This window comes from Carlito syrichta, unplaced genomic scaffold (assembly GCF_000164805.1).
Source record: "Carlito syrichta isolate Samal-C Ts95f unplaced genomic scaffold, Tarsius_syrichta-2.0.1 Scaffold302319, whole genome shotgun sequence".
Classification (NCBI taxonomy): domain Eukaryota; kingdom Metazoa; phylum Chordata; class Mammalia; order Primates; family Tarsiidae; genus Carlito; species Carlito syrichta.
Genome location: NW_007246415.1, coordinates 25105 through 40496, shown reverse-complemented (window position 1 = coordinate 40496; position 15392 = coordinate 25105). Strand labels below are relative to the sequence as shown.

The following is a 15392-nucleotide window of genomic DNA, read 5'->3' as shown; positions in this document are numbered from 1 at the left end:
GAGGAACAATTACAGAACCTGCCACAAGAGGACAGGGTTTTTTTTTCTTTTTAAAATTTTTTTATAATTAAAAAAAATTTTTTTCGCCTGTTTGTTAGTTCATCTTTTTAAAAATATTTTTCCTTTGTGCATGAATGTGTATGTGAGGGTTTAATCTGCAGCCCTCCTTTTTCACTTTTCTTTTTCTTTCTTCTTTTATGTTTTCTGTTTATGTGAGTTTGTGAATGATTGAGTGTTCACCTTTCAGTTTTTTCATTGTTGTTGGTTTGTTTTTTGCTCTTTTGTTCTTCTCTTTATTTTACTTTATTTTTTTAGTTTAAGGTGTGTGTCAATATATGTGTGAGGGTTCAATCTGAATTCCTTTGTTTTTTGGGTTTTTTTGGTTGTTTTCCAGTCTTTCTCTTTTTCTTCTCCATTCATTTTGTGCTAGGTGTGTGTGTGTGTGTGTGTGTGTGTGTGTGTGTGTTTAGTTTTCCTGGGGTTTTTTTGTTGTTGTAGTTTGTTTTATTTCACTTCATTATTATTTCAGTTTGTTTTGGTGTGTGTGTTTGTGTGTGTGTGTGTGTGTGTGTGTGTGTTTGTGCGCACGCACACACACTCAATTGTTTTTTGTTTTGGTTTCTGCTTTCATTGTTCTGTGTTTTTAAAAAAATTCTGGTCTATCTTATTTCATTCTATTTTTTTTCTGTGCTCTTCATTGCTGTCACTGTATTTTGGACTCAGAGGGTACATACACGTACCCATTGCATCGTCTTATAGAATGGTGGTGGAGAGTGGGTCTCAGGGAACACATATCACAATCACTGAACACTGCAATTTGCAAGTAGTTTCTGAATCTTAGCTCCCCATCCCCTACCTTATTTGACTTTCTAAACTACAAGAGACAGCAAAATCCTGTTTCAAAACAAAACAAATCTAGAGCCCAGATCAGGGAAGAAGAGAGGGCTGAGCAAACATCAGAAGGGAAAACCTCTCCTACTGACACTAAATAAAAGAACTAAAGAGAAAAGCAAGAGATCTGTCACAAATGAGGAAAAACCAATGGAAGACCACAGATAATTTCAAATGTAACAAAAAGAAAACTCCTGAAAAATCAGACCTTGGAGCCCAAACAATGGAAGTAACCAATGACTGGCCCCAGAATATGGCAGGGATTAGGGAATGGATGGAAAGAGTGAATAAGACTCAAGAAAGACAAGATGCAACATTGAAAGAACTTGTAGCAGAGATTTTGGCAATAAAACATTCCATCCAGGAAATAAATAACAAGATGACAAGCACGGAAAGCAGAATTAATCTAGCCAAAGAAAGAATCTCAAAACTTGAAGAACAGAACATGAAATTAACCTGATTTGTAAAAAAAACATAGAAAGAAAACTCAGAAAGAAAGAACAAAACCTACAAGAGATGTGCGATTCTATCAAGAGACTGAACCTACACCTGATTAGTAGCCTAGAAGAAGAAAGGGAAATGGAGAATACCTTGGAGCAAGTATTCCAGGTGGTAATCCAAGAAAAATCTCCCCATCTCACCAGAGATATTACCAGCCAAATACAAGAGATACAGAGAATCCCCACAAGACATCAAATAAGAGCAATCCCTAGACACATAGTAATTTGCCTACACAAAGTAGGCACAAAAGAAAAAATCCTAAAGGCAACAAGAGAGAAAGGTCAGACTACCTACTGGGGAAAACCAATCAGAATAGCAGCCGACCTATTGGCAGAAACACTACAAGCAAGAAGGGACTAGAGATCAGTATTCAAAGTCCTCAAAGATAAACAATTTCAACCAAGAATTTCCTACCCAGTCAAGCTCAGGAGAATTAAAATCCTTCACAGACACTCAATCCTTAAGAGATTACGCAGCTTCTAGACCAGCTCTACAGGAGACACTTAAAAAAGTATTAAGCACAGAAGAAAGGAAAAAAAGAATGACCACACACTTCCCAAGAGAACAGCAGAGCACAGAATCAACAGAGAATACAGTGCAAACTTGAAAACACACACATACATCAACACCAAAGCCAAAAGAAAACAAAGAAAAAAACTTTATAAAAAAACCTCATGACAGGGATAAACAATCACATTTCAATAATCAGCCTGAATGTGAAAGGACTAAATGCACCACTGAAAAGACACAAAATGGCAAACTGGATAAGAAACCATGATCCAATTATTTGCTGCATCCAGGAAACTCATCTCACCACAAGGGACACACACAGACTCAAAGTTAAAGGATACAAAATTAGTTTCCAGGCAATGGATCACAAAAGAAGACAGGATTCACAATCTTAGTATCAGACAAAACAACCTTTAAGCTATCAAAAATGTAAAAAGATACAAAAGGACATTACATGATGATAAAGGGTTCAATCCATCAATAAGAGATATATGTCCTAAGCATATATGCACCTGAAACAGGAACACCAGCATTTATAAAACAACTACTAAGTAAACTAAAAAAAACATATTGACTCTAACAGTATTATAGCAAAGGACTCGAATACCCCCACTAACAGCCCTAAATAGATCATCAAGGCAAAAAATCAACAAGAAGATCTAGAACCTAAACTTGGCACTCGACTAAATGAACTTAATAGATACAGATTATTCCAATCAAAAACCACAGAATATACATGCTACTCATTACCACATGGAAGGTACTCCAAGATCAATCACATCCTTGGCCATAAATCAAGCATAATCAAATTTCATAAGGTTGAAATATTGCCATGCACCTTCTCAGACCACAGTGGAATAAAAATAAATATCAACACCAACAAAATTTCCCCCAAACCCACAAAGACATGGACACTAAACAGCATGATGCTGGACAACTACTGGGTCAACACTGAAATCAAAGCAAAAACTAAAAGGTTCCTGGAAATAAATGAAAATGAAAAAACATCTTACCAAAACCTCTGGGATGCCAGGAAATCAGTTCTAAGAGGGGAATTTATATCTCTACAAGCACACATCAAGAAAATGGAAAGATCACAGTGGAGAGCCTAACAAATCACCTAAGGGAGCTAGAAAAAAAAGACCACCAAAACCCTAATTTTAGCAGAAGAATCCAAATCACCAAAATAAAAGCCCAAATATGGGACATAGGAGACAAAAATATCATAGAAAACACCAACAAAACAAAAAGCTGATTCTCTGAAAGAATAAACAAGATTGATGGACCTCTAGCCAGAATGACCAAGAAAAAGAGAGAAAAAGCCCAAATAAATGCAATCAGAAATACAAAAGATTATCAGAGATTACTATGTACACCTATATGAAAACAAACTTGATAACTTAAATGAAATGGAGGACTTTCTGACATCACACAACCTCCCCAGGTTGAAACAAGAAGACACTGAGATACTAAATAGACCAATAACAACCCAGGAAATTGACTGTATCATAAGAAAACTACCTACAAAAAAAAAAGCCCTGAACCAGATAGCTTTCCAGCACAATTCTACAAAAAGTACGAGAAGAAGCTGATACCAATCCTGCTGGAAGTATTCCAGGCAACTGAGAAAGATAGAATTCTCCCCAAATCATTTTATGAAGCTAACATCACACTGATATCCAAACTGGTTAAAGATACAACAACAACCAAAAAAGAGAACTACAGGCCAACATCCCTTATGAACATAGGTGCAAAAATCCTCAACACAATTCTAGAAAATATGATCCAAAAACACATCTCAAAAATCATCCACCAGTCATCCAATGACCAAGTAGACTTCATCCCCAGGATGAGGGCTGGTTCAACATTCTCAAGACCATAAATGTAATTAAATACATCAACAGATGTAAAAACAAGAACCACATGATTATATCATTAGATGTAGAAAAAGCCTTTAATAAAATCCAGCATTGCTTCTTAATAAAAACCCTCAAAAACCTAGGTATAGAAAGAACATACCTCAAAATAGTAAGTGCCATCTACAATAAACCCACAGCTCACATACTGCTAAAGGAACAGGAACTGGAAACATTTCCCCTAAAAACTGGAACAAGACAAAGCTGCCCACTCTCATCCCTCTTGTGCAACATTGTGTTGGAAGTCCTAGCTAGGGCAATTAGACAAGAGAAGGACATCAGGGGTATCCAAATAGGAAAAGAGGAAGTCAAGATATCCCTCTTTGCTGGCGATATGATCCTATACCTCGAAAAGTCAAAGGAATCTGTCAAAAACCTGCTTGCACTGATAAAGGACTTTGGCCAAGTCTCGGGGTACAAAATAAATGTGCAAAAGACCGTTGCATTCTTATACACCAACAACAAGCAGGCAGAGACCCAAATAAAAAGCACAGTCCCATTCACAATAGTCACCAAAAAAGTGAAATACCTTAGCATCTTCCTAACCAGAGAAGTGAAAGACCTTTACCATGAGAACTACAAAACACTGCTCAAAGAAAGCCAAGAAGACACAAATGGAAAAATATACTATGCTCATGGATAGGAAGAATCAACATCGTTAAGATGTCCATCCGACCAAAGGCAATCTACAGATTCAACACAATACCCATTAAATTACCAACATCATTCTTCTTAGACCTGGAAATGACAATACAGAAATTCATATGGAAACATAAATGACCACGAATAGTCAAAACAATCCTTAGCAAAAGAAACAAACTTTACTATAAGGCTGCAGTAATCAATACAGCCTGGTATTGGTACAAGAACAGGCATATAAACCAATGGAACAGGACAGAGATTCTAAAAGCAGAGTCTCAATTTCTCAACAAACTCATCTTTGACAAAGCCTCCAACAACAACCACTGGGGAGAGGAGAACCCATTCAGTAAATGGTGCTGGGAAAACTGGCTGATCACATGAGAAGATTGAAACAGGACCCCTACCTATCACCATACACAAAAATTAACTCTAAATGGATCAAAGACCTAAACGTAAAATCTCAAACTATAAGAATCTTAGAAAATGCAGGAGACACCCTTATGGAAATTGGAACTGACAACCAATTCCTGATCAAAACCCTAAGTGCCCATACCATGAGAAAAAAGATAGACAAGTGGGACCTCATCAAACGGATAAGCTTCTGCAATGCAAAAGAAACCACCATGAGAGCAGGGAAACAGCCTACAAAATGGGAAAAATATTTGCTAACTGTATATCTGACAAAGCCTAATATCTAGCATCTATGAGGAACTCAAACATGCTGAAAAGAAAAAAACAAACAGCCCCATTAAAAAGTGGACAAAAGACATGAATAGACACTTCTCAAAAGAAGATATATGGACAGCCAACAGACACATGAAAAAGTGCTCAGCCTCACTCATCATCAGAGAAATGCAAATCAAAACCATATTGAGATACCACCTAACACCAGTAAGAATGGCCATCATTAATAAAACAAACAACAACAGATGCTGGCAAGCATGCAGAGAAAAAGGAACGCTTCTACACTGCTGGTGGGAAGGCAAACTAGTGCAATCTCTTTGAAAGACAGTTGTGGTGATTTCTGAAAGAACTAGAAATTGACCTTCCATATGATCCAGCAATCCCACTATTGGGAATATACCCAGAGGAACTCAAATCATTCTACAAAATAAGATACCTGCACACGTATGTTTGTTGCAGCTCTATTCACAATAGTAAAAACATGGAACCAACATGGTTGGACTGATAAAAAAAATGTAGTACTATACACAATGGCATAGCCTTAAAAAGGACAAACAGGCCGGGCTTGGTGGCTTAGCCTGTAATCCCAGCACTTTGGAAGGCTGAGGTGAGTGGACTGCCTAAGCCCGCGGGTTCGCAACCCACCTGTGCAACTTGGCGAGACCTCATCTCTACAATAAACCAAAAAAAATTAGCCGGGCGTGGTAGCGTGCACCTGCAGTTCTGGCTACTTGGAAGGCTGAGGCAGAAGGATCGCCAGAGCCCAGCAGGAGGCTGCGGTGGCCGGAGCATGTCACTGCACTCCAATCTGGGCGACAGAGTGAGCCTCCAACTCAAAAAAAAAAGGACAAACAGATATATGAACTTCGCAGCAACTTGGATGGATTTAAAGTCTGTCATACTTAGTGATCTATCACAGAAACAAAGAACAGAGTACCATACATTCTCACTCATAAGTGGACCTTGAACAATTATCATAATACTATAAGAAAGGGATTGGCAGTAGTGGGAAACTGCCAGGAGACAGGGTGGGACTGGCTGTTGAGAGAAACAGTCAGCGGAGGTAGGGGCATACCTCATCAACAAGGATACCTGCATAATGGACATTTGTATACCTAACCCTGAATTGTACCCCACATCTTTAAAATAAAAATAAATAAATAAATATCACAGGGAAAAAAACCCCATCCTACCCAAAGTGATCTACAGATTCACTCAAATCCCTATCAAAATTCCAGTATCATTACTCACAGAAATAGAAAAAAAAATCTTTAAATTTGTGTGGAAACACAAAAGAGCCTGTATAACCAAAACAATCTTGAGCAAAAAGAACAAAGCTGGAGGTGTCACACTTCTCAATTTCAAAATATATTATAAATCTATTACAGCCAAAACAGCATGATACTGGCATAAGAACAGATGTATAAACCAATGGAACAGGATAGTAAGCCCAGAATTAAACCTATACATTATAGTCACTGATTTTTGACAAACATGCTAGAACATACAACGGAAGAAACAGCCTCTTCAAGAAACGGTGCTGGGAAAACTGGATATCTACATACAGAAGAATGAATTTGGATCCTTAACACAATACATAAAAATCAAATTAAAATCATCTGGGCAATGATTATTTAGCTATGACCTAAAAGCACAGGCAAAAAAAGCCAAAATAGGCTAATGGGATTGCATCAAACCAATAAGATTTTGCATAGCAAAGTGTAAAAATAAAGTGAAGAGACAACCCACAAAGTGGGAGAAAATATTTGCAAACCATGTATCTGATAAGACATTAATGTCCAAAATATACAAAGAACTAAAACAACTTAATAACAAGAAAACAAATAACTCAATTTTTTTAATGGGCAAAGGACATTTCTCACAAAAATATATGAATGGCCAAAAGGTTCATGGGAAAAAAATGGTCAGTATCACTAATCATTAGGAAAATACAAATTAAAAGCACAATTAAATATCACCTCTTATCTACTTCAATAGATATTATTAAAAAGATGAGAGATAAGTGTTGGTGAGAATGAGAAGAAAAAAAGTCCTTATACACTTCTGGTGGGAATGTAAATTAATATGGCCACTATGAAAAATATTATGAAGGTTCCTCAAAAAACAAATTTAAAAAGACCATACAATTCAGCAATCCCACTATGGGGTAAATATCCAAAGGAACTAAAATCAGTATGTCAAAGGAATATCTATACTCTCATGTTTATTTCAGCATTATTCACAATAGCCAAGATATGGAATCAACCTAAGCGGCCATCAGTGGATGAGGAAAATGTGGTCTATATACAAAATGGAACACTGTCCAGTCATAAAAGAGAAGAAAATCCTGTCATTGGGTACTACATGGATGAACCTGTAGGACACTGTGCCAAGTGAAATAAGCCAGGAAAAGAAAGACAAATACTACCCAACCTTGCTTTTATATGGCATCTAAAAAAGTCACACTCCTAGAAGCAGAGGGAAGAATTATGGCCACCAGAGGCTTGGGGGTTGGGAGCAGGATGGGGAGTTGCCGATCAAAGGTATGAAGTTTTCCTTAAACAATAGGTTGACTACAGTCAACAACAACATATGGCACAGGGTGACTACAGTCACTAATAACATACACCATGGGGTGACTACAGTCAATAATAACAGACAACACAGGGCTACTATAGTCAATAACAACATACGGCACAGGATGGCTACAGTCAATAATGACGTATGGCACGGGGTAAACTACAGTCAATAACAACAAAAAGCACAGGGTGGCTACAGTCGATAACAACAAACAGCACAGGGTGGTTAGTCAATAATAACATTTGGCATACTTCGAAATAACTAAAGAAATAAATTCCAAGTATCTCATCACAAAAAATGATAAGTGAGGAGGTAGACATGTTAAGTGGCTTGATTTAATCGTTCCGCATGTATACGTGTATCAAAATGGTACACTGTACTTCAGAAATGTTTATAGTATACTTATGATTTGTACATTAAAAATAATATTAATACAACGTTTTGAAAAGAAAAAATGTAATGATACAGGAAATTCTAGTTACATACAGCATGATCCCAACTGTCTATATCATTTTAAAACTAAGAGCAAATGGCCAGGAACCTGAATTCTAGAGTCAAAAGACGTAACTTTAGTCCCAGGTTCTCACTGGCCACTGTGTGAGCTTAGATAGGTCCCTCCAGCTCTTTCATTTCCTCCTCGTCTGAAAAGTCGTGATGGAGAGCAATGTAAACATATATAAAGCACTTATTATTCCTGGAACACTGCGAACAGCAAATAAATATCAGTTATTGTATATATTCTCTCTATATAACCATCTCATTAACATTATAAATTCTTCATACACCGCCTCCATGGGTGACCAGTTCCCAACAGATTTGAACATAATGAAATTCTCTTCATATTAAAACTAGCTGACCATAATATAGTCATGCAGAGATTCAAAAGGCATTTAAGGTTGCAAGATGGATAACAAAATTGCAAATACATGTATCCTTTGGAAGTGGGCAACTTGGCGAGACCTCATCTCTACAATAAATCAAAAAGTTAGCTGGGTGTGGTGGCACATGCTTGCAGTCTCAGCAATTTAGAAGGCTGAGGTGGAAGAATCACCTGAGCCCAATAGGTCGAGGCTGTGGTGGCAATGAGTGTGCCACTCACTCCAGCCTGGGCGAAGGAGTGAGACTCCGACTCAAAAAAAATTTTTTTTCATTGATACATGATACACATATAGAAAATTACACATACCTTAAATGTACCACTGAATAAATTTTTACCAACTGAACACAATTGCATGATCAGACCCAGATAATGAAGCACTGCCAGTCCCTCCTTCAGAAGTCCCTGACTTCTTCCAGTCACTTTATTCCCCCAACAGAAATAACCACTTCTAATAGAATAGGTTTGTCTGTTTTTGTACTCTGTGTAAATGGAGCCACAAAACACACTATATGTACTCCTCTGTGTCTGACTTCTTTTGTTTAAATTGTTTGGAGTGACACATGTTATACTGAATAGATGCAAAGTCTTCATTTCCAGGGTCAGATGTTATCCTGTAGTGTGTGTGGACCACAATTTATCTTTCCAGTCCATGGCAATAGGCATTTGGGCTGTTTCTAATGTGGCACTATTATAAATAGTAATTCCATCAACAGTCTTCCTTGTGTCTTTCAGTGCATATTTCTCTTGGGTATAAAGCTAGGAGTGGAATTGATAGATCACAGGATAGGCCATGTATTCAGCTACTGTCAAAGAGTTCTCCAAAATGATTACAGTCATTCCTCTGTATACACGAGGGTTGGTTCTAGGACCTTCCATGTATACGGAAATCTGCACATACTCGTCTCACAGTCAACCCTACAGAACGCACACATGAGGGGGAACCAAAAATAATAATTTATTTACTTTTTAAAAGTGTGCATATTCTTACAGGTTTAAATGTTAGTCACCTTCAAAGTACATATGATGCAATATGTACTATTAAGGCACTTTTTCCACTGCTCAAAACAGTCCAAAAAATAGTTCTGGACTTTTTTGGGTCGCCCTCATACACAAAGAGTCAGCCTTCTTTACACATAGGTTTCACATTCCACCAAAACTGTATTTTCCATCTGTATTTGGTTAAAAACTATCCACGTATAGGTGAACCCTCACAGTTCAAGCCTGCGCTGTTCAAGGGTCGACTGTATACTAGCTTATATTCCCACCAGGGTGGAAGTTCCAGTGTATCTGCAACCTTGCCAAAACTTCTTAGTTTCAGGCATTCTGGAGTGTATAGTAGTATTATATTATGGCTTTAATCTGCATTTTCCTAATAAGTGAAAAAGGGCTCAACTTCATTAGCTCTCAGGGGAAATAACAAGTAATTTTTTTTTTTTGAGTCAGGGTCTCACTCTGTTGCCCAGGCTAGAGTACAATGGCACAATCACAGTTTACTGCAGCCTCAACTTCCTAATTTTTCTTATTTTTATTTTTGTAGAGATGAGGCCTTGCTATGTGGCCCAGGCTGGTCTTGAACTCCTGAGCTCAAGCAATCCCAAAGTGCTAAGATTATAGATGCAAGCCACTATGTCTGGCCTTCAAGTGATTTATAATGTACATAGTAAATGTATATTTACTATTCAAGAAAAAACATACAAATATTGATTATTTTAAAGTCCTCATTGCCAAGATCACAGCCCATAGCAGGGTGTGTATGGGGGTGTGTGTGTGTGTGTGTGTGTGTGTGTGTGTGTGTGTGAACATGTGTGTGCATTTGGTGTATGTATTCTTGTGTTTCACTGGTTAACGGTGACTTCTGATTAATGAAGACTTCCCCATGTCTGCACATGACCATAAACAGAAACATGAAGGATTCATAGCCTCCATAAGGGAGAGACATCCTAGCTCATCTGTGGGGCTCAGAAGTACTTTCCTGAGCAACCCTTCGTCATCTTCCTACCTCTTTCTCCTTCAAGGGAATGTAACTCGAGAAACTGGTCCCAAGCTGTTGAGGAATCAAGGCATGGAACTTGTTCTCTTTTTCAGAGAGGACCTTGCCCCCACTGGATCGCGATGGTTGCAAATCAGTGAACGCACAGTAACCCTTGATGTCCCAGATCTAGGCACAAAGCATGGATTAGTGGCCCAGCACCCCCCTGGAGCTAGACCTCAGCTCACTCTCGGGCTCCTCCCAGACCACTCCGCTTCACTTCAGGGACTCGGAAACACCCAGCCATTCAGGGCCAGAAGGGGCTTTAGGGGTCTTCTAGGCCAGATCCCTTAGTTAGCGAGTGGAGAGGGTGTGACTGGTCAAGGACAAGACACTCCTGCCTCATAAACCTGCCTCCCAAACTCAGTTCTGAGATAGTGAACCACAGATGAGCCACACACCTGGGGAGCAAGAGGTTGGAGAGATGATGATGGAATGTGGGACTCATTAGGGAAGCTTCTTAGAGGGTCTTTTGAACCAAGCCCTTACTCATTCTACTGGGCATACCAAAGCAAGAGAGGACGACTTCCTGGGTAATCCACCCTCCTCCCTCCACTATTTACAATGAAACCAGTCCCCTGGGGAGGAGGAGCGAGACAAAGGTCATGTATAGCAAAGAGGTGGCCAGCAGTCCCTCGATTTTAAGGCCAGTTCCTCCTCACCTTGATGTGTCCTTTACAATCCCCTGTGATGAGGATCCTGTCACTTTCATCAGTGGCCATGGCACCCACCACAACATCCCTGTTGTCCTTGAGGTCCACAGGGAACTTCCCCAGCAGGCCCCCATTCCTGTGAATGGACCAGGCATAGATGTAGCCATCGATGCAGCTACTCAGCAGAGCAGCCGTGTGCGGCAGGCGAGGCCTGGTCTGCAGGAAGATTATCTGTGGGAGAGAGGCAGGCTTAGTTCAGCCGCGCTGTGAGCGAGGGTTTCCCCTCGCCACTCTCACATGGCACTGGGGCACCCACCTGGGCCCTCAATTTCCCAGATGCCAATGAGAGTGGTGATGGTGAGCGCACCCTTCCTACCTGGCTGGTGATGAGGAATATCACATTGAACTACGAGCTACTGTAGGGCAGGGGTTTGCGTCTTTTTTGCTCACTACTTTATCAACAGTAACCACAAAGGTGCCTGACACACAGTACATGACCAATAAAGTTTATTAAATAAAGACACACCAATTCGTATACTCAAACAGGATTTTTCAAGACCTGTAACTCAACTCAAAATGATTTGGAAAGGAACTCATTCCCTTTCATATATATCTGTAGTGAAATACCCACACTTTTCAGTCAATCATCAAGAAAGCATTTTAGCCAAATTCTTGTTCAAGTCTTGCTCTGATCGTGCCTTTGCTAATCCCCCTACCCTTGCTCACTTTTGCCTTACACGACACTCCTGTGGCCCCAGAGGGGCCACAACGGGAAGTCACTCTGCAAGGCAAGCGACAGAGGGAGTTTCTTGCCTGGCCCCTGTATGAGGCTGAGAGCACTGTCAGGGTGCTAGAGTAAATCAGGCCAGGGAGGAGATTTTGGTAGCTTCCTCACTCCCGCCAAGTCAGAACTTAACAACGCATGGGCTTATGTGTCCCCAAAGCATGTCACCACCAACCACAATACAAATCTCAGTTGTCCTTATTGTCACAGAAGTCCAAAAAAAGATGGTCAGCCTGCTTCCTGCTGGCCTGGGCAACAAGGTCAAAAACCAGGAGTCTCTTCCACCCAGAACCTGAAGGCTTCCCTCATTAATTCCACCAAATATTAAAAGAAGAATGAATACAAATCTTTCTCAGACTTTTCCAAAACACTGAAGAGAAGGTAGTGCTTCCCAACTTATTCCATGAGGCCAGCATTACCCTGATACCAAAGCCAGATAAAGACACTACAAGAAAACTATAATTATCTCTTATGAACACTGAGGCAAGAAATTCTCAAAAGAAAATACTAACAAACCGAATTCAGCAGCATATTAAAAGGATTATATGCCATGACCAAGTGGGGTTTACTGCTGAAATGCAAGGATGGTCCAACATTGATACATGTAACACATCATAACAGAAAGAAGAAAAAAAACCACATGAATATCTTAATCGATGCAGAAAAACCATGTGACAAAATTCAAAATGATAAAAACACTCAACAAACTAGGAAAAGAAGAATATCATCTCAACATAATAAAAGCCATATATGAAAATTATTCAACAGTAAAAGAAAACTTTCCCTCCAAGCTTAAAAAAAAGACAAGAATACCCACTTTCACTTCTATTCAACATAGTACTGGAAGTTCTGCCAAAGCAATTAGGCAAGAAAAAGAAACAAAAGTCATTCATATAAGCAAGGAAGAAGTAAAATATGACTGTTGACAGATGATACTATCTTATATGTAAAAAAAATCCTTAAGATTTTATACACACATATACACACACCCAAACAGAACTAATAAATGAATTCAGCAAAATAGCAGTATACAAAGTCAACACACAAGGATCCACTGCATTTCTATATTTGAATGATAAACAATCTAAAAAGGAAAAACAATTCCATTTAAAATAGCATCAAAAAGAATAAAACGTTTGGGAATTAACTTAACCAAAGAGCACATTATGCCAAGTGAAATGAGCCAGTCACAAAAAGAAAATATATGATTCCACTTATAGTGGAATAGGAGGTAATTAGAATATTCAGATCATGAAGACGGAAAGTAGAACAGCAGTCACCAGGGGCTGCTGGGAGAGGAGCTGGGAGTTACTATTTAATGAGTACAGAGTTTCCATCTTACAAGATGAAATGAGTTAAAATGGACAGTGGTGCTAGCTGCACAACACTATGAATACATGCAGTACCACCAAACAGTACCCTTAAAAATTGTTAGGATGGGCCAGGTGCAGTGGCTCTTGCCTGTAATTCCAGCACTTTAGGGGCCAAGGTGAGAGAATTGCTTGAGCCCAGGAGTTCAAGATCAGCCTGGGCAACATAGCAAAACCTTGTCTCTACAAAAATAAAAACAAAAAAATTAGCCAGGCACCTGTAATCCCAGCTACTTGGGAGGCTGAGGTGGAAGCCTGAGCCCAGGAGGTCGAGGCTGCTGTGGGCTATGATGGTCATGATCATGCCAGTGCACTCTAACCTGGGCAGCAGAGTGAGACCCTAACTCAAACAAACAAAATTAAAACCTTAGTATAATACAACAAATTAAGGCAGACAAGATAGAAATATTTGCAATATATATCAGGCAAAGTTCCCATTTCCAGAACACACAAAGAGCTCCAAGAAATCAATAAGAAAAAGAATAGACAGAGGATATGAATTCCTCATTGAAGAAATAAATGCAAACGTCTAACAGATATTCAAAAAGCCTAATCTCACAGGCAATCAAAAAAATCAATAAATAATGTTATCTTCCACCTATCAGACAGGCAGAAATGAAGAAAAGGATCATGTGAGTACTAGCTTCATGTGAGGTCAAAGGTAGACCCAAACTGCCAAGGGGAAATTAATCATCAGTCTTTCAGAGAGCAAACCAGCTTCACCAGTCAAAGTGTAAACTGCACAAACTTTGTGCATCAATCCTGTTTCTGAGAAATCTACCATAACTGCACAGGCAAACCTATAACATTTCAATTGTGTCACTGTTTGTAATAGCAAAAACTTATGAGTAACTTAAAAGTCCATCAATGGGGCATTCATTAAATAAATCAAAATGAATCCAAAGAAATATTCTGTACTTACCAGTGAAGTTTGTGAAGCTCAAAGCTAAATGCAGGCTCAAGTTCAAGGTCCTGGGAGGAACTAATAAGTGTATTGACTATTGTAATTGTCAGCTTTGTACGTTTTTTTTTAAAAATACTGTCATTTGTTTTCTTATTCTAAGTAAACATTCACTTCTGTACCTAATTTTGTATAATTTGTATTATTTTTCTTAAAAAGTACCTCCCAAATTGATTAGATTTCAGGATCCAAAAAACCTAGATCATTCCCATATGATGCTATTAAAAGCATAAAGAAGATAGAGTCACATGTACCAAGAGGAAGGATTATCTACTATATAGTCTAGTTTTTAAATGCTCCCAGTTTCATTTGAAAACCAAAACCATTAAAAAAATCTCAAAAATGCATGCTTAATTTTTATAGTAATCATTATCTGTCATTTTTAAAAGATGTTTTAAAACTATGTCATAATCACATACCAGATCAGTAAGTATTCTTCTAAAATATAATTCCTCAGAGTTGCACAAGTCACCAAAACACAGTGCCATAAAATCTCCCATTTCCAAACTGGGGAAAAGCTGAGACTTCCTTCCCTCACCAGTCCTTGGACAGTGGGAGCAGGCACAGCGAGGGGTATAAGGGCTCGGGACTTGCCAGGAGCCCCGGATCAGTGGCAGGCCTGGGGGTGGGGGTCACCTGGAAACCTGGATCAGCAGCAAAGGAGACAGTCGGGGTACTGGACAGAGCAGGGCTCATGTGCTGCAAGGGACAGGGACCCAATGCTATTTCTTTTGCACTCTGTACTCAGGCCTCAAAGCCCACACATACTCCCCTATTCATTTGGGCAGAGCTGCTGGGCGGAAGGTGGGCATTGCAGCCTCACTCAGCCCAGGGGTCCCAGAGAGCCTCTCAGCCTCAGGAGCTAATGGCTTCCATGCAGGCCTTCAGAAGCTGAGGCAGCTACACGGGCTCAGCTTCATACCTCTTGGAACAATTTCCCACTCCCCACCAGTCTGGTCCTTCCCAGCTAGGGAGGCAGCCCGGGGCAGGT

The 15392-nt window shown here is 39.4% G+C and overlaps 1 protein-coding gene across 1 annotated transcript in view; it reads right to left on the bottom strand.

The window, feature by feature from the left end:
• Positions 1-15392, bottom strand: part of EFCAB8 (EF-hand calcium binding domain 8) — a gene marked incomplete at its 5' end in the record, with an annotated part of 58255 nt that overhangs the window by 19617 nt on the left and 23246 nt on the right. The window contains 2 exon segments of the mRNA XM_021711487.1: positions 10604-10762; positions 11296-11517. Of these exon segments, the coding sequence (XP_021567162.1) occupies positions 10604-10762; positions 11296-11517 (381 nt within the window).